This window comes from Hemiscyllium ocellatum, chromosome 8 (genome assembly GCF_020745735.1).
Source record: "Hemiscyllium ocellatum isolate sHemOce1 chromosome 8, sHemOce1.pat.X.cur, whole genome shotgun sequence".
Classification (NCBI taxonomy): domain Eukaryota; kingdom Metazoa; phylum Chordata; class Chondrichthyes; order Orectolobiformes; family Hemiscylliidae; genus Hemiscyllium; species Hemiscyllium ocellatum.
Window position 1 is genome coordinate 104648647 of NC_083408.1, and position 24998 is coordinate 104673644.

Genomic DNA, 24998 nt, shown 5'->3' on the forward strand with positions numbered 1-24998 from the left:
TATCATCCTTGCAGCTGGGAAATATTTTTGCACAATTGGCAAGCTGAAAAGCTATTCCTCGCAATTTGAGCTCACTTGGAGCGTCGGAGGCTGAAGGGTGACCTTATAGAGGTTTACAAAACTATGAGGGGCATGGATAGGATAAATAGACAAAGTATTTTCCCTGGGGTGGGAGAGCCCAGAACTAGAGGGCATAGTTTTAAGGGGAAAGATATAAGAGAGACCTAAGGGGCAACCTTTTCACACAAAGGGTGGTACAGGTATGGAATAAGCTATCAGAGGAAGTGGTGGAGGCTGGTACAATTGCAACATTTAAGAGGCATTTGGATGGGTATATGAATAGGAAGGGATTGGAGGGATATGGGCCAGGTGCTGGCAGGTGGGACTAGATTGGGTTGGGATATCTAGTCGGCATGGACGGGTTGGACCGAAGGGTCTGTTTCCATGCGGTACATCACTATGACTTTAACTCTAATTTCAATCACTTATAGACAACTCCCATTTATGTTTGCCTGATAGCTTGAGCCACACAAGCATAAGCAAAAAAGCTTGATGTCTAAACATCAGCCTCTAATTTGCAAAATTAGAATCTCAGTGACAGTGACCTTCAAGGGAAGGTCTGGGAACTGCGCAGTTTGCCAACTACTAAGTTATTGAGCATGTTAGACAGCTCTTCATCCATCAGAATGAAAATTTAAGTTACAAGAAAAGAGTGAATTCACTAATGCAAAGCTTAGACATTAATGCAATACCAATTCAAAAAAATCCATTCACAAGAGGAGGGTATCATTGGGTAGGTCAGCATTTAATACCCATCCCTAAATGCCCATAGGGCAATTAAGAGTCAACCACAATGCTGGGATTGGAGTCACATGAAGGCCAGGCCAGGTAAGGATGGCAGTTTCCTTCCCTCAAGGGAACCAGATGGATTTTTCCAACAATTGTCAATGGATTCATGGCTATAGTCAGACTCTTAATTCCAGATTTCTTTTTCACCGAATTCAAATTCAACCATCTGCTATGGCAGGATTTGAACTCAGATCCCCAGAACAATATCTGTGTCTCTTGATTAACAGTACCATGAGGCCACTGTATCCCCCAAAGTCTTGACTACGAATATCAGTTTGAAACAATTCGATGTTAGAACATAGAAAAATACAGCGCAGTACAGGCCCTTTGGCCCTCGATGTTGCACCGATCCAAGCCCACCTAATCTACACTAGCCCACTATCCTCCATATGCCTATCCAATGCCCGTTTAAATGCCTATAAAGAGGGAGAGTCCACCACTGTTACTGGCAGGGCATTCCATAAACTCCCGACTCGCTGAGTAAAGAATCTACCCCTAACATCTGTCCTATACCTACCTCCCCTTAATTTAAAGCTATGCCCCCTCGTAATAGCTGACTCCATACATGGAAAAAGGTTCTCATGGTCAACCCTATCTAAACTCCTAATCATCTTGTACACCTCAATCAAGTCACCCCTAAACCTCCTTTTCGCCAATGAAAACAGCCCCAAGTGCCTCAGCCTTTCCTCATACGATCTTCCTACCAGACCAGGCAACATCCTGGTAAACCTCCTCTGCACCTGTTCCAGTGCCTCCACATCCTTCCTATAGTATGGCGACCAAAACTGCACACAATACTCCAGATGCGGCCGCACCAGAGTCTTATACAACTGCAACATGACCTCAGGACTCTGGAACTCAATTCCTCTACCAATAAAAGCCAGTACGCCATATGCCTTCTTCACAGCACTATTTACCTGGATGGCAATTTTAAGAGATTTGTGTACATGGACACCAAGATCCCTCTGCTCATCCACACTACCAAGCATCCGATCATTAGCCCAGTACCCCATCATCTTGTTACTCTTACCAAAGTGAATCACTTCACACTTACCTACACTGAACTCCATTTGCCACCCTTCTGCCCAGCTCTGCAGCTTATCTATATCCCGCTGTAACCTGCCACATCCTTCTTCACTGTCAACAACTCCACCGACTTTCATATCATCCGCAAACTTGCTCACCCAACCTTCTAGCCCCACCTCCAGGTCATTCATAAAAATGACAAACAGCAATGGTCCCAAAACAGATCCTTGTGGAACACCGCTAGTAACTGCACTCCAAGATGAACCTTTACCATCAACTACTACCCTCTCTTCTTCCAGCCAGCCAATTCCTAATCCAAACCTCCAACTCACCCTCAATGCCATACCTCCATATTTGTTGCAGTAGCCTACCATGGGGAACCTTATCAAACGCCTTAAATCCATATACACATCTACTGCTTTACCCTCATCCACCTCCTTAGTCACCTTCTCAAAGAATTCAATAAGGTTTGAGAGGCACGACCTGCCCTTCACAAAACCATGCTGACTGTTCCTTCACTGGTCAGAGTGAGTAAATACAGGAATTGGGAGGTCATGTTGACACTGTACAAGGACATTGGTTAAGCCACTTTTGGAATATCGCATGCAATTTTGGTCTCGTTCCTAGTAGGATGTTGTGAAACTTGAAAGGATTCAGAAATGATTTCTATTACTCTATGTTTGCGCGATTCAGGCCAGTGTACACAATCCAAGATGACACTTCAGAATAACACTCTAAGTACTATATTTTTGATGGCAGTAATTTTTCTCACTGCCATGCTCCCTGCCCCACAGTAGTCTCTTTTGCCCTGAAGCTCTTCAGCCATGTCCTGAAGCAGAACCCACTACTACAGCAAACCTATCACATTTCCGACTACCTTGCCCCCAGCACATCACCCCCTCCCCCACCTCACCATTTACTTCAGCCCCCTTGAGCCACCCTCTCATTCCTGAAGAGCTTATGCTCGAAATGCTGACTCCTGCTCCTCAGATGTTGCCTGACCAGGTGTGCTTTTCCAGCAGCAGATTCTGATCTCCAGCATTTAGAGTCCTCACTTTCTCCTGAAGTATTAATGCTCAGTTCCTGAACAAGAGGTTAAACATCACTGAGTTTCATAGAAAAATGCACAGCCAAGGTAAGCAAAGCATCCGAAAAGTCCTTCTGCCAACTCACTAGCTGACTGTTGTTAGTTGTTCAAATCTCATTGTGTTTAAGTGCCTCAGTTCAAGCACAATTTTTGTGGTGAAAAGGGTATATGAACCTACCACAAATATCAGCTAGCAAACAGCAAGTTGGGTCATTAACCCAGAACAGGAGCGGTCGGTACATTAGTTTTAGATGGAACGACTTACTTGAATGTCCAGTTGTAGTCATGAGACACCCTCTCCATTACATCGAACTTTGCCCCAGGGACACTGCAGATGGGCCGGTTCCAGCTGTCTCGAATCCTCATGTACAGGTTTCTGGTGTAGAAATTTTCAAAGTCTTGGTACAATGGTACAAAATCCTACAAAAGGATAATTTAGAATTATTCAAAGTCGACATGCTTTATTTTATCTGAAAGTCTAGAAATTAAAATTCTAATCATGCCAGAATTCAGTTGTTCCAATTTAGAATACAGAAAAATGGTAATTAACAACATGCATCTACATAATGAACAAAACAAATGGTGCCTCCAGTTTGGTTAGGATCAATTTTGGAGCTTAAGCATCTGCTGGAGAAGGACATATAAATGTTGCCTAAACGTTTCTAAGTTTGAGACTCAGCAACAAATGACCTGGATACTGAAGTCACCAACTTTCATTGCAAACTTAAGTGTTCTTTGAATGCAATGCTATTCTGTTGCAGATATGAGCAACAATATTGTCTATGCCCCTGAGCAATGATACTGCAGCATTTTCTTTCAAGACATAAGTCACTGAAATCCAATTATGTAGACAATGTTATCCTTCTTAATTACAAAAAACATTTTAAAAAGGTAGAATTCAGCAAAAAAGTTATATAATCACAACTGTTCCAACAATTTATATCTCCATAAAATCCTTAATGCAATGAAAAATTCCAAAACAGGAGGGGAACAGTACAAACAAACAAAGTGGGCTACACAAGTAATGCCAAGAAATGTCTTAAAGAAGAAAAGCAATACCTTAAAAGTAGGAAAAGCAAAGTAGAAGCAGTACTCCAGACCAGAGGAGCAAGGCATCAGAAACCATAGGCAGCAACGACGAGACTAAAATCAGGGATGGTCAAGAAACCAAATTAGATCAGCATGGGAATCTTGGAGGACATAGGGTGGAGCAAGACCACTGAAGTGGGAGGGGGGGGTTACTCTTCAGAGGGTCGGTATGGACTTGTTGGGCCGAATCTAATCTAAAACAAGATAGTTAAAAGCGGAACTAAACAAGAACAGTTTTGTCCACGAAACAACAGTGTAGGCACACTGGAGGGGGTGGCGTGGTCAATTGTAACAGGACTAGATACTTTGAGGAGGATTTTTTTTTTTAGAGACTTTCCACAACAGATCAGTTTTTTGGCTTTCAATTCAAATAAATGCAAATAGTTTATTAACCTGCAACTTTCCAAAAATGAAGGATGAATAGATTTGCTGCAACTGTTAAAATGTCAATGTGCGTATTCTTTCCTAATTAAGTTATCAATGCCATTCAGTTCAGTGACCATTTCTGAGAGCTCATTTAATTGCAACGGTTTGAGCATTTTAGACAGAACTAACTCCTGGCTGAACGCTAAGGAATGTTTGCACTGCAGGTGGCCTCTCTGCACCAGTTACTCATAACACATTTCTGGAGTTTAAAAGTGCAGTCAGAGAGATGGAATTTGTAATGTGTGTCAATGCCTGACACCCATCCGGTCATTTTCATCTGAAATCTCTAGCTAAATATAAATAAGTTTCAACAATGACTATATACTCATTACAGACAACTTTTATTTCATGTCTGTGTGGCTAACTTTTAAACAGGCAACTATTAATTATTCTACAAGATCGTTCCTACCTTGGAGTAAGATTAGCATAATCTGATGCCATCAAGTATAACATAAGAATACAAAATAGCAGAGGTAGACCATATGCCCAGATTCTGATATCCCATTCAAAAAGAGCTGGCTGAACTGTTTGTTTTCCCATCTGTCCCCACGAACCCAACAAGCTTTTTCTAACCAACAAAAACATCTTAAAAATAAAATTCCACGACCCTGTCTGCACCACAAAGTCAGGGAGTTCCAAAAGTGTCTCAACCCTCAAAAATCTTACCAAAAAGATCAAATTATGGAACAGTGCTCCCTAGTTCTAGACTGATCCACAAGAGGAAACATTCAGATCATATCACTTTGTGAAGGCAATTCAGCATCTTATACACTTCAAGTCATCTTTCACTCTTTTACTCTCTGATGGAAACAAGCCCAAACTGATCCAAACAATCCTCATGCGACAACCTATTCAACCTAGGCATCAACCTAGCCAACCTCCTCAGAACTGCCTTTAATACATTTGCTTCCTTCCTTAAAAACAAGAAACCAAACAGCATACAGCATTTAAACTGTGAGCTCACCAACATCCCATATAACTGCAACATAACATCCTTACTTCCCTCGCAAAGGATTGCATCCATTAATCTTCTGGATTACATGTTTTATGTGAATATTAGGATTGCTGACTCATACACCAGAACATCAGGCCTTCTGCAGTCTGAATTCTACAGAAACTTTTGTTTAATACTTCAATCTTCCTGCTAAAGTCAATGACTCACATCTTCCCACATTATATCATCAGATTTCTGCTACTCCCTCAACCTATGTCTGTTTGCATCCTCATTTTCTTCATACCTTACTCAATGTATTGATGCAAATGATACACAGAAGATTCTGACTGCAGTTTCCGATATGAAGATAGGGCATGCATGAAAAGAATAGTAAGCACAATAGAGGGGAATTAGTCTGAACAAAAGTCATATCCAGTGAAATTACAACTTATACTGCAGGGGGCCTGCCCATATAAGTTCATTAAGTGGGGCCTAAGGTGGTTGAGGATACACCTACGTAAATTTGATTTGTTTACAAATATGCTCAATACAAACAAAAAGATAGTGAAAACAGTAAACCAAGCAATGCCCTTAATTTTCAACTTTTTTCACACCTTACAATGACCTAACATTGTATAGCAGAAGCATTGCAAAAGGTTGAGTTAGTTCCTGAAATTCCAGTAACCTTTTTCTGCTTAAGTGCCATCTTTGGATGAGTGCTCTATCTGGACAAATCACTCAACAGGTTTCTCACACTTTGTGCTGCACTGCAAAACCCTGAGCAGGGGTAGAGATATTCATTTGACTCCATAGGAAGAATCTCCTTTCCTTTTCTTGTTACATTTTGCTCATTTCTTTGTTTTCAAAAAAAAAAGAGTTGGTTTTCTGGCAGTTTTGTCAGCCTCATTGTGTCTTGATATTCAAAATGCAATATGGCTTCTTGCACAAAGAGACAGCTTTCAGTGCCATTGACAGACCGGAGTGTGACATCCCTTGCTATAATGCTAAGACCCTGGGAGTGTTGCTGACAGCGACACCTTGGAATGCAGGTTTATAGCTCCTTGCAAGTAGAGTCACAGGTTGATAGGATAGCAAAGACAGCATTTGGTATGCTTTCCTTTATTGGTCAGAGCATTGAGTACAGGAGTTGGGCAGTCATTTGCCACTGTACAGGATATTGGTTCGGCCACTGATGGAATACTACATGCAATTCTGGTCTCTTTCCTATTGGAAGGATAGTGAAACTTGAAAGGGTTCAGAAAAGATTTACAAGGATATTGCCAGGGTCAGAAGGTTTGAGCTACAGGCAGAGGCTGAATAGGCTAGGGCTGTTTTCCCTGGAGCGTCAGAGACTGAGGGGTGACCTACTAGACGTTTATAAAATCATGAAGGGCATAGATAGGGTAAATAGACAGACAGTCTTTGCCCTGGGGTGGGGTAATCCAGAATTAGAGGGTTTAGGGTGAGAGGGGAACGATATAAAAGACAACTATAAAAGGGGCAACTTTTTCACACTGAGGGTGGGGCATGTGGGGAATGGGCTGCCAGAGGAAGTGGTGGAGGCTGGTACAACTGCAACATTTAAAACAGCATCCGGATGGATATATGAATAGGAAGGATTTAGAGGGATATGGGCTTGTGCTGGGACTACATTGAATTGGGATATTTGGTTGGCTTGGACGAGTTGGACTGAAGTTTCTGTGCTGTACATCTCTATAACATCATACAGTCATAACAAAGAACAATACAGAACAGGAACAGGCTTTTCGGCCCTCCAAGCATGTGCCTAAAGTTTGACCTTCCATACTAAACCAGTTTTCACTTTCAAGATCCATACCCCTCTAGTCCTTTCCTACTCATGTTTTCATCCAGGTGCTTCCACTACTTCCTCCGGCAACACATTCCAGACACTCTTCATCTTGTGTGAAAAACTTGCCTCTCACATCTCTAAAAAACTTTCCCCATTGCACCTTGAACACATTGTCCCTTAGTTGTTGACTCTTTCACCCTGGGGAAATAACCTCACTTTCCACTATCAATGCCATTCACAATCTATCAGGTTGCCCCTCAGCCTCCTGCACTCCAGTGAAAACAAACCCAGTCTATCCAATCTTCATTTGTAGCTAACAACTCCCACAGAAATGTACAGAATGGAAACAGACTCTTTAGCCCAACCCGTCCATGCTGACCAGATATCCCAACCCAATCTAGTCCCACCTGCCAACACCTGACCCATATTCCGCCAAACCCTTCCGATTCATATATCCATCCAAATGCCTCTTAAATGTTACAATTATACCAGCCTCCACCACACCCAGGGAAAACAGCCCCAGCCTGTTCAGCCTCACCCTGTAGCTCAGATCCTCCAATCCTGGCAACATCTTTGTAAATCTTTTCTGAACCCTTTCAGGTTTCACAACACCTTTCCGATAGGAAGGAGACCAGAATTGCACACAATATTCCAACAGCAGCCTGACCAATGTCCTGTACAGCCACAACATGACCTCCCAACTCCTATACTCCATAATCTGACCAATAAAGGAAAGCATACCAAACGCCATCTTCACTGCGACTCCACTTCAAGGAGCTATGAACCTGCACTCCAAGGTCTCTTTGTTCAGCAACACTCCCTAGGACCTTACCATTAAGTGTACAAGTCCTTCTAAGATTTGCTTTCCCAAAATGCAGCACCTCACATTTATCTGAATTAAACTCCATCTGTCACTTCTCAGCCCATTAGCTCATCTGGTCAAGATCCTGTTGTAATCGGAGGTAACCCTCTTTGCTGTTCATTACACCTCCAATTTTGGTGTCATCTGCAAACTTACGAACGCTACCTCTTACACTCACATGCAAATCATTTATGTAAATGACAAAAAGTAGAGGGCCCAGCACCAATCCTTGTGGCACTCCACTGGTCACAGGCCTCCAGTCTGAAAAACAACCCTCCACCACCACCCTCTGTCTTCTACCTTTGAGCCAGTTCTCAATCCAAATGGCTAGTTCTCCCTGCATTCCATGATATCTAACCTTGCTAATCAGTCTCCCATGGGGAACCTTGTCAAACACCTTACTGAAGTGCATGTAGACATCTACTGCTCTGCCCTCAATCATCTTTGTTACTTCTTCAAAAAACGCAATCAAGTTGGAGAGACATGATTTCCCACGCACAAAGCCATGTTGACTATCCCTCATCAGTCCTTGCATTTCCAAATGCATGTAAATCCTGTCCCTCAGGATTCCCTCCAACAACTTGCCCACCAGAGGTCAGGCTCATCAGTCTATAGGTCCCTGGCTTGTCTTTACCGCCCTTCTTAAACAACGGCACCACGTTTGCCGACCACCAGTCTTCCAGCACCTCACCTGTGACTATTGATGATACAAATATCTCAGCAAGAGGCCAGCAATCACTTCTCTAGCTTCGCCCAGAGTTCTCGGGCAGACCGGATCAGGTCCTGGGGATTTATCCACTTTTAACCGTTTCAAGACATCCAGCACTTCCTCCTCTGTAACCTGGACATTTTGCAAGATATCACCATCTATTTCCCTACAGTCTATATCTTCCATATCCTTTTCCACAGTAAATACTGATGCAAAATATTTATTTAGTATCTCCCCCATTTTCTGTGACTCCACACAAAGGCCGCCTTGCTGATCTTTGAGGAGCCCTATTCTCTCCCGAGTTACCCTTTTGCCCTTAACACATTTGTAAAAACCCTTTGGATTCTCCTTAATTCTATTTGCCAAAGCTATCTCATGTCCCTGTTTTGCCCTCCTGATTTCCCTCTCAAGTATACTCCTACTTCCTTTATATTCTAATGATTCACTCAATCTATCCTGTCTACACCTGACATATGCTTCCTTGTTTTTCTTAACCAAACCCTCAATTTCTTTAGTCATCCAACATTCCCTATACCTACCAGCCTTCCCTTTCACCCTGACAGGAATATACTTTCTCTAGATTCGTATTCTCATTTCTGAAGGCTTCCCATTTTCCAGCTGTCCCTTTACCTGTGAACATTTGCCTCTAATCAGCTTTCGAAAGTTCTTGCCTAATACAGTCAAAATTGGCCTTGCTCCAATTTAGAACTTCAACTTTTAGATCTGGTCTATCCTTTTCCATCACTCTTTCAAAATAAATAGAATTGTGGTCGCTGGCCCCAAAGTGCTCCCCCACTGACACCTCAGTCACCTGGCCTGCCTTATTTCCCAAGAGTAGGTCAAGTTTTGCACCTTCTCTAGTAGGTACAGCCACATACTGAATCAGAAAGTTGTCTTGTATACCCTTAATTCCTCTCCATCTAAACCTTTAACCCTATGGGAGTCCCAGTCGATGTTTGGAAAGTTAAAATCCCCTACCATAACCACCCTATTATTCTTACAAATAGCAGAGTCTCCTTACAAGTTTGATTCTCAATTTCCCTCTGACTATTTGGGGATCTATAATACAATCCCAATAAGGTGATCATCCCTTTCTTATTTTTCAGTTCCACCCAAATAACTTCCCTGGATGTATTTCCAGGAATATCCTCCCTCAGCACAGCTGTAATGCTATCCCTTATCAAAATTACCACTCCCCCTCCTCTCTTGCCTCCCTTTCTATCTTTCCTGTAGCATTTGTATCCTGGAACATTAAGTTGCCAATCCTGCCCATCCCCGAGCGATGTTTCACTAATTGCTATAATATCCCAGTCCCATGTTCCTAACCATGCCCTGAGTTCATCTGCCCTCCCTGTTAGGCTCCTTGCATTGAAATAAACACAGTTTAATTTATTAGTCCTACCTTGTCCCTGCCTGCCCTGACTGTTTTGACTCACTTCTGTTCTCAGCTGTGCCTGTCTCAGATTGATCTCTTTCCTCACTATCTCTCTGGATCCCCCCACCACCCCCCAGTATAAATCCTCCCAAGCAGTTCTAGGCAATTTCTTGCCAGTATTTTAGTCCCCTTCCAATTTACGTGCAATCCATCCTTTTTGTACAGATCACTTCTACCCCAAAAGAGATTCCAGTGATCCAAAAATGTGAATCCTTCTCCCATACACTAGCTCCTCAGCCATGCATTCATCTGCTCTAGCCTCCTATTCCTGCCCTCACTAACTCGTAGCACTGGGAGTAATCCAGATATTACTACCCTTGAGGAGCTCCTTTTAAAATTTCTGCCTAACTCTAATCTCCGTTCAGAGTCTCAACCTTTTCCTTTCCAATGCTGTTGGTTCCAATGTGGACAATGACCTCCTGCTGGCCCCTCTCCCCCATGAGAACATTCTGCATCCTCTGAGACATCCTTGATCCTGGCACCAGAGAATCAACACACCATTCTGCTTTTTCTCTGCTGGCCACAGAAACGTCTGTCTGTACTTCCGACTACAGAATCCCCTAACACAACTGATCTCTTGGACAATGGCATATCCTTCGTTGCATTAGAGCCAGTCTCAATACCAGCAACTTGGCTTTTCGTGCTATGTTCCCCTGAGAATCCATCACCCCCTACACTTTCCAAAACAGCATACCTGTTTGAAATGGGTTTAGCTACAAAAGACTCCCGCACTAGCTGCCTACCTCGCTTACCCTTCTCGGAGTTAACCTATGTGACTGCATCGGAGACTATCCCCCCTTCCTATAATTGCAATCCATCACATACTGTTGCTGTTGCAAATTCCTCATCACTTCTATCTGTCTCTCCAACCGATCCACTCGATCTGATAAGATTCGCATCCAGCAGCATTTATGGCAGATATAATCCACAGTAATCCTTAAACTCCCACATCTGACAAGAAGTACATATCACTGCAAAGGCCATTTTTGCTCTTTCACAATCTACAGACCCAGAAAATAACACCGTCTTATTCCTCTACAAACACATCCCCAGGTTAAATTAACATCTATGGCTTATATTTTAAGTTTAATCAAGACACTGATCTCCAAAAACATAATCAAGAAAGAATCCACTATACTCACTACTGCAGCGTCTCTCTTGGACAGACTTAAAACAACAGTTAACTTATCTGATTCTATGCTGTGAACTTCGCCCAACAGTTCCTCCAAGATTAGTTGTGAATTTCACTTTGTTCATTTCCCCAGATGAACTCCGATGTCCAGTGATACACGAAATCAAACAGCAAAGGCAGAAACTGTGCAGGTTTTCTCTCTCTCCTGCACAGTCCTCACCATGTGCTTCTTTTGTCTGCTCTTCTCCCTTTTAAAACTGCTGTTGTTTTGATTTTTTTTCCCCAAAGTTCCAAAACAATGCAACAGCATATAAAACAGTAATTGCTGCTCCTGGAATTCAAGGAAATCACCTCAAACACCTCAAAAAAAAAGGAGCAGCTCCTACAGCCAAAGATTTTTCCCATCCTCCATCTTGGATTACCCAGAATCTCTTCTGTATCATCTCCAAACCAACCACATCATACTGGTAGTGTGGTGACCAGAACTATTCACAATATTCCATGTCTATTTCCATGCTGTATCTCTATGCTGCCACTGAAGGTAGTGAAGGTTGTTAAAAAAAAAAGGCCCATCGCATGTTTGCCTTCATTGGAAGGGACCTTGATAACGTACCTATCTCCTTACACTCAAGGCCTTTTTTTAAAAAACTACCTTGACTATCTGTACTGCCACCTTCAGTTGTATCAGAGATACAGCATGGAAACACACCTTTCAGTCCAACTCATCCATGACAACCAGATATTTTCAACTAATCCAGCCCCATTTACCAGCATTTAGTCCAGATCACTCAAATCCTTCCTATTCATGCAGCCATCCAGATGCCTTTTAAATGCTGTAATTGTATCAGCCTCCACCAGCTACTCTAGCAGCTCATTCCACACATGCTCCACCCATTGAAATGGCAACTTTTTCAAACAATCACTTAAATCTTTCCTCTCTCTCAAGTTCATGGCCTCTAGTTTTGGACTCCCGTACTCTGTGGGTGTCATCTTTAAAATATTAAGAGTGATCTAGTAAAACATTTCAGTAGTAAAAAAAGTGCCTCTTGGCACATATGCTCAGCATGTGGGGGAACATGCTGCAGCCACTGCTACAGATCTGTCAGCAATTTTGCATTTAGTATGGTTTACCTTTGGTCCAATTAGTTGATGTGCAGCCCATACTTCTACTCCTACCCTGGCCCAACAGAACCCAACTCCAGTTTTAATATTGATCTAATGGGAGATAATGTTTTCAAAAGTTGCAGTTTTCAAAACATAACTCCAATTTTGAGACCAGGAAAATACAGGAAATTAAACTTGCTTTCACCTTAAAAAGAAAAAAAAACTTATGACTGTTTGGTTAGTCATTTCAACTCTAGAAATATATTACCTAACAGAATGAAACTCCAGGCTTTGGTTTAACCAAACTAAATTCGACTGAAACAATTCAAAGTAAAAATCAGAATGCCAGATTTGGGAAATTTATACGCAAACATTTCAAAGTAGTTGTTTGGAAGGTCATACCCTGTAATTAGTATTTATTACAATTTAGGAGGAAATCCCAAATCTGAGCATTTGCAAACAGCTTTGTTTAAAAGACAGCAGTAAATCTTGTACAAATGAATTTAAAATCAATCCAACATTTTTAGTTTTTTTTATTCATGCATAGGACATGTACATTGCTGACAAGACCATATTTATTGTTCATTAAAGCCAAACTGTCTTTATTTGTCTGCAATAGTCTTGAGAGGATCCTGCAAACATGTCAACGATTGTTTACCCTTAAACAATTCTTCCAAGGACACAGCAGTATATCACACTCATTCAAGTACAATAAGATTAAGTCGCATATTTATAGAAATCAGTCATACAGCACACAAACAGACTGTTCAGTCCAACTCTTCCATGCCAACCAAGTTTCCCAAAGTAAACTAGTCGCACTTGCCTGTGTTGGGCCCATATCCCTCTAAACCTTTCATGTACCTGTTCAAGTGACTTCTAAATGCCGTAACTGTACCTGCATCTACCACTTCCTCAGGCAGTTCAGTCCACATAGAGTCAGATGCACAGCATGGTCCAACTCATCCATGCTAACCAGATATCCCAACCCAATCTAGTCCCACCTGCCAGCACCCGGCCCATATCCCTCCAAACCGCATGCATGAAATGTGCCCCTGTCTTTTTAAAATGTTTCTCCTCACACCTTAAAAAGATATGCCAACTCTTCCCCCACCCTAGGGAAAAAAAGGGCTTTGCTATCCATTTTATCTATGCCCCATGAATTTATAAACCTCTACGGTCACCTTTCAATCTCCTATGCTCCAGTGAAAAAAGACCCAACTTATCTAGTCTTTCCTTGTAACTCAAACCCTCAAATCCCCGCAACACCTGGAACTATGGTTAGTTTTTTATCATCACATGGCTGACCAAGAATCCTGGTCATTCCTGATGAAGGGCTTTTGCCCAAAAAACCAATTTTCCTGCTCCTCTGACCCTGCCAGACCTGCTGTGCTTTTCCAGCACCACTAAACTTGATCAAAAATCTTGCCGGTTCTTACCATTTGTCATTAGTGCAAGCGGATAGTCCACATGTTTGGCCTTATTATGAGCCATCTTTTTTGACCACCAAGTCCTAAAGTAGAATTAAATCTAGAATTTCTGTTTCAGAGGCAGGGAGACAATTCAGTCTTTTGAAGGATTGGCTAAATGGACAACGTACAGAGTAGAAATTAACAGTATATTTTTCCAAGTAAGGTGGAACAGTGAAAGGATCACTGTTGTGGCCTCAGCTACTTTCAATCTAGATCAGGATCTGTCCAAAGAGACAGAGTATTTTATCAAGTGATACATTACAAGTCTAGGTAGGAATGCAACACACAATTAGAAAGGCAAATGGCATATTGGTCTTTAATGTAGATGTTTGGAGTACAACAGTAACCAATTTTGTAAAAATGAATGAAATCACACCTGGGAGTTCTGAGCCATAATGTTTGCCATATCGAAGGAGGAAGTACTTACCTTGAAGATGGTATGGAGATTGTTCTTTCAAATGGTTTTCAAGATGAAAGGTTGGTTAAATTGGATCTATCCTCTCTGGGATTTAGAAGAACGAGAGTGGTGATCTCAATGAAACATTTGAAATTCTACAGGTAGCTTAGTAGAGAAAATGCTAGGTTGTTATTTTCTAGAAACTTTAGAACATGAAGACAATGTCATAGGATAAGGGGCTTACCCTTTAAGTGAGTGATAAGGAAAACCTCCTTCGTGCAGCTGTTTGTTAATCTTGGAAAGTGCTGAGTGTAATTTAAGATGGGAATTGATTATAAGCTGGTTTGTAATGCATGGAGGAGCATGCTTGAGAGACCAACCACTTGCAAATGTTAAATTATCTCCTCTTACTTTTAAAGCAGCAGTGCCATCAACATTGCTTCCCATGCCGTTGTGGAGCAATAAAACAATGCAACAAACCCTAGTCAGGACCATAGTCAAGATTAGAGTGGCGCTGCAAGAAGCACAGGTCAGGCAGCATCTGAGGAGGAAAATCAATGTTTTTGGGCAGGAGCCCTTGATCTTCCTTCCTGATGGGCTCCTGCCCAAAACGTAATTTTCCTGCTCCTTGGATGCTACCTGACCTGTTGTGCTTTTCCAACATCACTTGTAATCTTGACTCTAATCTCCAGCATCTGCAGTCCTCACGTTTGCCTAGGCCAGGACCATTTGCAGATCAGCTTGGGAAATAAGATTCCATCACCCAAGCATCTGTATTGGCACAGTAACACCACTATACAAAAGGTGTGGTACATAAAAATGCATTGTATGACAAAGTATTTCCTTGTTTATTTTAATTTTTCATCTAAATACTGTTATACTTTAAGTATAAGAGAGACCATCCTAACATTAAAAAGTTGTTAAATTCATCCAATTAGTCTGATTTACTCACTGAAGGCAGTGGCCTAGTCTGGAGTATGTAACTCAGCAACACAAGAGGCATTTTTAAACTCATCTACTACCATTATTTTAACACAAAAGAAGAGAAACATTTGCAAATACTGCCCTCACCTTTTGCTCTTCACGTTCAGTAGCATGATGACATTTTTCAATCTTCCACTCCCGAAGAAAATCCCTGAGATATCCAAAAAGTGTAAGGATTCCATAACCCATGTATGTCAACACAGCAACAAGCATAGGTGTTTCCTCAAAAGACTGATTGAATGGCTTCTTGTACAGTCCGCCATTTTGTGCAACATGAAGAATCTGGGACAAAAGAAATGTCAGAGCATAAATATGCTACAATTTGGTGACATGGAACTTACAATGGTAAAGGTTGACAGAATACTAAGACTTCCACTCAATATGAAGTCAGGTGTAGGGGGTTGTGCCTGATCGCACAAGTTATTCCAACTGCACGAGACTTCTTGCAATTTTGTTAAGATTAGCAAGTGATCTAGAAATTGAGTAGAATTCAACCATAAGATTCAAATGCAAATTTGCTAATGCATCATTGTAGTTCAATAAAAATTGAATCGACTTGTTTTGGCAAACTGTACAGTTTTGTACACATTACCAAATGCCAATTATGTTGACGTTGGATGGTTTGGTGGCAAGAATATGGCAGGTATTAACTGACATGACTCACTGGGAAGCACACAAGATCAAACCCGTTTTTCCCAAATATTAGAAGTTAAAGATTTTTCTTAAATTATACAAAATTCCACAACGTGATTTTTCATATCCAGTTTGGCAAAAAGCACAGACCAGGTTTCTGTATTTAAGAATTTCTGTTTACTACAGGCAACCGGTTATAAACCATTGGCATAACATGATGAACTAAAACTCTCATCAACCCTTTATAACGGCATCTTACACACAAGTTACAGACAGCGAGGTTCCTTGGATGGGAGAAAATCTGGAAAGAGTTCAGTAATCTTTATTCTAGAGTTCTGATGAGTTGGGTCTTGCTGATCTTAAAGTTTCTTCTTGATTTCACTATTCCAAATGCTTCCACTGATTTGTTAAAAAAAAAACAGGTGACTGGGTCACTTGCAAAATGCTTGTGATTTATCAATTAACAAGTCAACAACTACTGAAGGAAAGATTACCTGATTATTCTGGTTCGAGATAAGTTTTGACTGCAGAGAACAGAGCAACTTCTCTGTACCGCAATCCCAGGCATGGCAGTACAGTTACTTGACAGGCAAAAGGTCATCAAGAAATGGCGATCCACAGACCAATCAATTATTGCTACTCAGCTGCATCTCTGTACAGAACAACTTGGCTCCAATTCATCTTCAACCACTTCAATTACTGACTGTTGAGACAGCTGTACAAATATTTGCTGCCCCAAGTTTCAGGTTATTAGCTGTTCAAAACACATCCTTTGAAACACTGGTTTTTAAATTTAGGATTTAAAAGTGTGGACTAAAAATTAAATATAAAGAGCCACAGGTTTTACATAATACAAGAGTGACTCTTCAGCATCCAACACTTTCAGTAAGCCTTGAAGTCAGGCCATCAAACCACAGTGAGCAAAGGCCAACTTAAACCAATTTTAGAATGATGTAAATTTACAAGTATCATTAGTCTTCACTGAATTCAAATAAATTTTGATTGCTGGCAATCATGAGTAAGTTCACAGTAACTGAAAAATGCATCCACTGCATCTGCAATTTTCTTAATGAATACCACAGGGAAGGATTTAAAATTATGCTGCTGGATGTAAGTTCATGTAGATGAAATATTGTCAACCAGCCATTTTCTGACAGGGACTCAATTACAGGATAAATGAGTTATGTATTGCAAATGACAATTAAACTGTGTGGAGTACCTGGCTAAGTGAGGTGGGGGGGGGTGAAACGGGCTCGGAGGGAGGGAGGGGGAAGAAAGAAGGAAAAATATGAATGCTAGTCAAATTGGCGTCTTTGTAGAATTTGACAAAATCTTTTTACATGATGTCTCTGGTGATAATCGTGTTTCATTTCTAACATACTATTCTACTGAGTGGTGACAGGTTTATTATCACATAACAGTTCTAGGGCTTTTCTGCACATGAATTATGACTATTAAATTTCAACAAAACCACTTTGTTGTGAACTGCTTTGGAATAAGGTAAAAACAATGACTGCAGATGCTGGAAACCAAATTTTGGATTAGTGGTGCTGGAAGAGCACAGCAGTTCAGGCAGCATCCGAGCAGCAGCAAAATCGACATTTTGGGCAAAAGCCTTTCATCTTTGGAATAAGGCCTTATCTTTCTTTGATAACCTCTGAACTACATGTATACAGGAAGAAAAAAGAACTGAACAAGCTGGATGATAATGAAGAGTTTCATAAAAGGTTCACTGATACTTGAAACTGTTAAGTGGTTTGGGTACATAAAGTGTGCTGTGAATGGAAAATCACATTCTGGATTACAAAGACAAGTTTATGCAATAATAGGAGCTAGATGCCACACCCTGCTTCATTACTTGTGAAAGAATTCTACATCTTATTGCCTGGCATTTAACCCTTTGTCTACAATGCATTATACATAGGTATGAGCTGCAATTTTATCATAGAATAGAATCCCTACAGTGTGGAAACAGGCCCTTCAGCCCAACAAGTCCATACCAACCCTCTGAAGAGTATCCCACCTAGACCCGTTCCCTACCCTATTATTCTACATTTACCCCTGACTCATGCACCTAACCTACTCATCGCTAAACATTTTGGGCAATTTAGCATGGCCAAGTCACCTAACCCTCACACCCTTGGATTGTGGGAGGAAACCGGAGCACCCAGAGGAATCCCATGCAGACACAAACTCCACACAGACAGTCACCGGAGGTGGGAATTGAACCCAGGTCACTGGCGCTGAGGCAGCAGTGCTAACAAATGAGCCATCGTGCTGCCCCAATTTTGTGGAGGACATGAAATGAAGCAATATATTGGCATGCAGTGTCACCACAGATGATGTGTAGTTTCTTGTTAATCATTCTTGTGTACAACGTTACATCATTGCTATGGAAAATGCGCACGAACATTAAATACAATACTAACATGACACCTGTAAGTCTTACAACTATTACAATGTGAAAAATTGAATCAGTTCAAAATTTAGTCAAATATCAAATTGGAGAAAAAAATTCAGGTGGTGTAAAATTTGCAATTATCAATAAAATTTCAGTCCAATGTCAGGTCACTGGATTAACATGTTGAAAACTAAATTAAAGTATCGGAGATTGTATGTATGTCCATTACCATCACAACCTCGGAGTTTAATGTAATAATCCAGACTAGCATTAACAGCAAACTCAACTGCAATTCTAGCTGATAATGTGATGGTCTGTTAGTGGGGTGTTACTTTGCCAAGCATCTAGCAGGGAAAAAGAATCCCAAAGCAAATCTGACAGTAATTGAACAGCAACATTCTTTAAAACCGTATGCTTCCAAGTTAAAAACTGAAAGCCCACAAATTTAGCGCTACTGACCCTTATCAGGCATTTTACTGCACTAACAAACATTTCCATTAACTACATACAATGTACAAAAATCTAGTTGCATTACAGTCTATGGTAGTAAGTACCATTTTGTAAAGATTACAGCTCATGAGATGTCAGCATAATAATGGAGGATAATTAACATCAGATCAGTCTACTTCGACTCCCATGGAGATGCATCCTGTTCCAACTCATGAGATGGGTACCTGCCCCTGTATGCAAAGTGGCCAGGTAGCAGCAGTACAACAAAAGATGTTGATGAAATGTTGTACTGACCAAAGCTTTAAGACCACCAATATTTATGAAACAAATAGTGAATGCATGCACAAGTTAAATGTTTGACACAAATTTGGCTAAGTACATGAATAGGAAAAGCTTGGAGGGATATGGGCCAAATGCAGAGAAGTAGGACTAGTTTAGTTCAGGAACATGGACTAGTTGGACCAAAGGTCCGTTTCCATACTGTATCACTATGACCAACTACATTCGCACAATAAAACTGATTTTATTGCACATTTTCAAATTATTACTTAAAGTATGCTATTGAACTAAAATGCTAGGAAGGCATCTTCTCTCAGAAAGATCTAGGGGCAAGGTATTGCATGGTTAGAGGACTGGCTGACTGGCAGAAGGCAGAGTTTGGGGATAAAAAGGGATCTTTTGCCACTCTGGCAGCCAGTGACTAGTGGAGTGCAACAGAGGTTACTGTCAGGACAACTATTTACTTAATATGTTAACAGTCTGGATGAAGGAATTAAGAGCAATTTGCTACGTCTGCAGATGACAATGATAAATGGACAGTGTTATGGACCAGCCCAGATGCCCCCCAGAACATTTCAAGAAGGTAGACCATACTCTAACTTTTCTAATTACTTTAAGCAGGTGTATTGTGGGTATTCTCAGGGCGATGCAGTTAGCCCAACCCCATAGTTCTAAACAACAGAATTTATTTACAGACTACTGAATGAAACACGATCAAAAAAGAACCAAATTTAGAATAACAACCTATTTGATAACCCAATCAACTCTATTGCAATTTAATGCTGCTGCTCCAAATACTTGCAACATCCCCACAAACACCCCTTGGCTAACAAGGTAAATCAAACAGGTTCTTATAGGAGAGAGACGTAAGACAGAGGGGAATAGCATGGCGCTGATTCTTTGGGTCCCCAGCTAAAAACTGCTGTTTGATGAGCAACTTTAAACAGACTGCTTGCTAAAACCAAACAAAACCAAACTAAAAGTAACCCTGAACTGGGAGAACTGGTCACTCCCCTTTCATTGTACAAGTGCTTTAAAAGAAACACTTGAAGGCTTTCTTTTTAAAGTAGATATTTCCAGACATATCAAAACCTCTGCCTTTAATGATCCCTCTCGAACAAAACCAAGCATCAAAGAACCTTGATAATGGGGCAGTATCGTTATAACAGACAGGCAGCGTTGGGAAAGTGACGAGGCTGCAGAAGGACTTGGAAAGGCTGGTGACTGGGTAAAGAAGTGGCAGATGTGGGAAATGAGAGACTATACTCTTTGATAGGAAGAATAGAGACACAGACTATTTTGTAAATTGGAAAAGCTTCAAAAATCCGAAGGACAAAGGCAGTCCTAGTTCAGGATTCTCGAGGATAACTTGTAGGTTCATTTGGCATTTGGGAAGGCAAATGCAATGTTTACATACATTTCAAGAGGGCTGCAATATAAGGGCAGAGATGGACCAGCGAGGCTGTGTAAGGCTCAAGTCAGACCAAATTTAGAATATGGAGCAGTTTTGGACTCCATATCTAAAGAAAGGATGAGCTGTCGTTGGAGGGGGTCCAAAGGACATTTGCAAACATGACCCCTGGATGAAAGGCTTGGCATATGTGGAGCAGCTGAGGACTTGGGCCTGTATGTGATGGGCATTTAGAAGGATAAGATGTTTGGCGGAGGCGGGTGTATCAGATTGAAACTTACAGAATACTGACAGGCCTGGATACTGCGGCTATGGAGATGCTTTTTCTAGGAGAGATTAGAACCTGAGGGCAAAGCCTCAGAATGAAGGGACAACTCTTCAGAACTGAGATGAGGAGGAATGTCTTCAACCAGAGGGTAGGTAACTTGTAGAACGCATTGCCACAGAAGGCTGTGGAAGTCAAGTCATTGAGTGTCTTTAAGAGATAGGTTGCTTTACAAATCAAGCAGCTATCAAGGGTTACAGGGAGAAGGCAGGAGAATAGGGTTGAGAAACATATCAGCCGCTATCAAGAGCTGAACAGTCTCAATGGGCCGAATCGCCTCATTCTACTCCTATATCTCAGTTTAAGGGATCTGGTAGCTACCGAAGCAATCATGCAAAGTGAGTTTGCATAAGTGGACTTCATTTTAATCTCACCCGCTGTCAAATCAGAAGGACTCGAGCTTTTGCTTTAATTAAAAAGTCAGCATTTGTAATTATTCATTTCCCTTCTATTCCAGCTAGTTGCAGTATTTACTAGTTCTCTGCTTCAGCCAAAAGAATGTACAGTACTGGGTGGGTCCAGAACGCTAGCAATTCTGAGGATGTTCCTGCAACAAAGTAAACACTTTGCAAGACATAAAGCCACTACAAGTAGTACAGATCAGTATCGAATCAAGGTTTATAAAGCACCATCAAACCTACTCAAGCAGTGGCTTTTGAATTCCTGCTACATACAGCCGGAAACATGTTTGCTCTTTCCCCACTTCTGTTCTCTGCAATTACTAGTCCATGGCTTTTCCACTCAATTCTGGAGGTTAATAGGATCCAATCAAAAACAGAATTGAACAGATGTAGAATGCAAAAAGGAAGATTATTGTTGTGGAAATGGAATAATCAATGGTCTCATGTGTTCCACATTATTGAAAGCAAAGAACACGGCTATACAGATAATATTTAGAAATTACTTCCATGCATTCGAACATACAGCTTTACAGGAATAGCAACAGCTAATTCAAAGAATGCCAGAAAAGGGCAAATATTTGATTTAATATTACCACATGTACTGAGATACAGTGAAGAACATTGTTTCACGTGTTATCCAGACAAATCATACTTTACAGAAAAACACAGGGTAATAGAACAGAATGCAGCGTTAGAGTGACTGTGCGCAGAGAAAGAAAACTCTAATGAGAGATCTGTTCATAAGTCAAATAACTAAAGGGAAGACCCTCATGAGGAGATTCCAACTAATAGTTTATATTTCGACACATTATGAGCACCTGTGCTCCAAATCTAAATATTGTACAAAAACACTGAAGATACAGAGTACAATGGGATCTTGGTCAGATGGGCTAATGGGCTGAGGAGTGACAGATGGAGTTTAATTTAGATAAATGTGAAGTGCAGCATTCTGGAAAGGCAAATCAGGGCAGAATTTATACACTTAATGGTAAAGTCCTGGGGAGTCTGGCTGAACAGAGACCTTGGAGTGCGGGTTCATCATCCTTAAATTCTCAGGTATATAGTGAAGGTGTTTAGCATGCTTTCCTTTATTGGTCAGAGCACTGAGTATTTCAGTTCACAGATCATGTTGCTGCTGTACAGGACATTGGTTAAGCCACTTTTGGAATATTGTCTGCAATTCTGGTTTCCTTACTATAGGAAGGATGTTGCGATACTTGAAAGGGATTTACAAAAATGTTGCCAGGTTGGAAGATTCAGCTAGAGAGAGACGAGGGCTATTTCCCTGGAGCATCGGAGGCTGAGGGGTGAGCTTATAGCGGTTTATAAAATCACGAGGGGCATGGATAAGGTAAATAGACAAGGTCATTTCCCTGGGGTAGGGAAGTCCAGAACTAGAAGGCATAGATTTAAGGAGAGGGAAATGATTTTGAAAAGGGCAATTGTTTCTACAGAGGTGAGTGTATTGAATGAGCTGTCAGAGGAAGTGATGGAGGCTGGTACAATTACAACATTTAAAAGGCACCCGGATGGGTATATGAATAGGAAGGGTTTAACGGGATGCAGGGCAAGTGCTGGCAAATGAGACTAACTTAAGATATCTGGTCAGCATGGATGAATTGGACTGAAGGGTTCGCTTCCGTGCCATACATCTGTATGACTCTATAGATGAGCAATAGTCCCAAATACTTCATGTGCTCTGCAAGCAGTACAGCTTGTAATGATTGAAATTCATACTTGCATCCCACAGTTTGGAAAATTTGTATTTCCACCACAAACTGCGATGCCACCCTCACAGAAAAGGTTTTGTATTTCTCTAGTATTAGCACCGCCTTAGCTTCCAGTCGAAGCAGGTCTTTATTTAATTTCTAGTTCTTTAAACAAATTCATGGGATGTGGCTGTTGCTGACGCAGTAAAAATGCCCAGCCCTCTCCAGGTAGTGAATTACTGGAGACTTCATGGCGTAGGAGGGAATTATAGAATTTTGATCCAACAAACAGTGAAGGAACAATGTAATTTTAAGTCAAGGTGAAGTGAGGCTTTGAGGGGAACTTGCAAGTGGTTTTGTTCCCTGTACCGGTTCCCTTTATTGTACGAGATAGCACATTCGTGGGTTTTTGAGGGTGCTGTCAAAGGTCCCTAGATGAGTTGCTGCAAAGCATTTCGTCAATCACACTTGTACTGTTTCAAAGCAGGAAAGGAAATGAATGTTGTGAACAGGCTGCCAAGGAGGCTGCTTTATCTAGGATGGTGTCAAGCTGCTGGAGTGCTGTTGCAGCTGCACTAATCCAGCCCAGTCCTCACATCTGTTTGCAGCTGATATGTAGGCAGTCAGGAAATGAACTACTTGGTGCAGAATTTTAGGTTCCCACATGCTCTTGCAGCCACCATATTTATAGAAACTGAACTGGACTGGTTATAATCAATGACAACTCCCAGGATGATGGGGATAAGGCTTCAGCAATGGTAATGCCATTGCATGCCAAAAGTGATGGTTAGATTGCCTCTACTTGGAGATGGTCATTATCTGGCACTTGTGTTGCACAGACATTACTATTACTCATCACACCAAACCTGAATGTTGCTCACACCTTGTTGAATATGGTCAGCATTTTGAGTTACGAATGATACTGAACTTTGTGCAAGCAGAGAACTTCCATACTTAAACTTATCAAGTAATCATTGATGAAATAGCTGAACATTTTTGGGTCTAGAACAGCTCCAAGTAACTCCCTCAGTGATGTCCTATAGTTGGAATAATTGACAAACTAGCATAACCACCTTTCTTTGTACTATATTAAGTATGACCAGAGCCTTCTAGAGCCTCTGAAGTACACCCCTTCTTTCTATCCCTCAAAATAAATGCCAACATTGCAGTTGCCTTATGAACTACTGAATTAACCTGTAGGTTTACCTTGTCCAGGATTCTGGACCAGAACTCCCAAGTCTCTTTACACTTCAGACTTTGGAATTGTCTCTCTATTTAGAGAATAGTCTATGCCTCTATTCTTCTTACCAAAGTGCATGACCTCATACTTTCTCACATTGTACTCTGTCCCTTCTTTGCCCACTCTCCTCTCCATGAGGACATGGAGGCCCTGGGCCCTCTTCACCGCCGCTCCCTCACCACCAGACGCCTGGAGGAAGAATGCCTCATCTTCCGCCTCGGAACACTTCAACCTCATCAATGCGAACTTCAACGGTTTCCTCATTTCCCCTTCCCCCACCTCATCCTAGTTTCAAACTTCCAGCTCAGCACTGTCACCATGACTTGTCCTGAGTTGTCTGACATGCCTAGCTCCTTTTCCACCTATGCACTCCACCCTTTCCTCCCTGACCTATCACCTTCATCTCCTCCTCCACTCACCCATTGTACTCTATGCTACTCTCTCTCCACCCCCAACCTTCCCAAGTTTATCTCTCCACGCTTCAGTCTCTCTGCCTTTATTCCTGATGAAGGGCTTTTGCCCGAAACGTCGATTTCGCTGCTCGTTGGATGCTGCCTGAGCTGCTGTGCTTTCCAGCACCACTAATCCAGAATCTGGTTTCCAGCATCTGCAGTCATTGTTTTTACCCACTCTCCCAACCTGTCCTCTGCAGCCTCCCCAACTCCTCAATGCTACCTATCCCTCTATCTTTGCGTTATCTGCAAACTTAGCCAGAATGCCCTTGGTTCCTTCATCTAGATCAATAATGTATAAAGTGAAAAGTTGCGGTCCCAACACTGACCCTTGCGGAACACCACTTGTCACCACTTCAGAAAGGCCCTTTTATCCCCACTCTC

At 41.5% G+C, this 24998-nt stretch overlaps 1 protein-coding gene across 1 annotated transcript in view; it reads right to left on the bottom strand.

Moving 5' to 3' along the window:
- Positions 1-24998, bottom strand: part of sptlc2a (serine palmitoyltransferase, long chain base subunit 2a) — a 122301-nt gene that overhangs the window by 79528 nt on the left and 17775 nt on the right. Inside the window, exons 2-3 of the mRNA XM_060829424.1 lie at positions 15401-15595; positions 3228-3382 (exon numbers count right to left, since the gene is read on the bottom strand). Coding sequence (XP_060685407.1) covers positions 3228-3382; positions 15401-15595 — 350 coding nt within the window. The remainder of the gene's footprint in view (positions 1-3227; positions 3383-15400; positions 15596-24998) is intronic.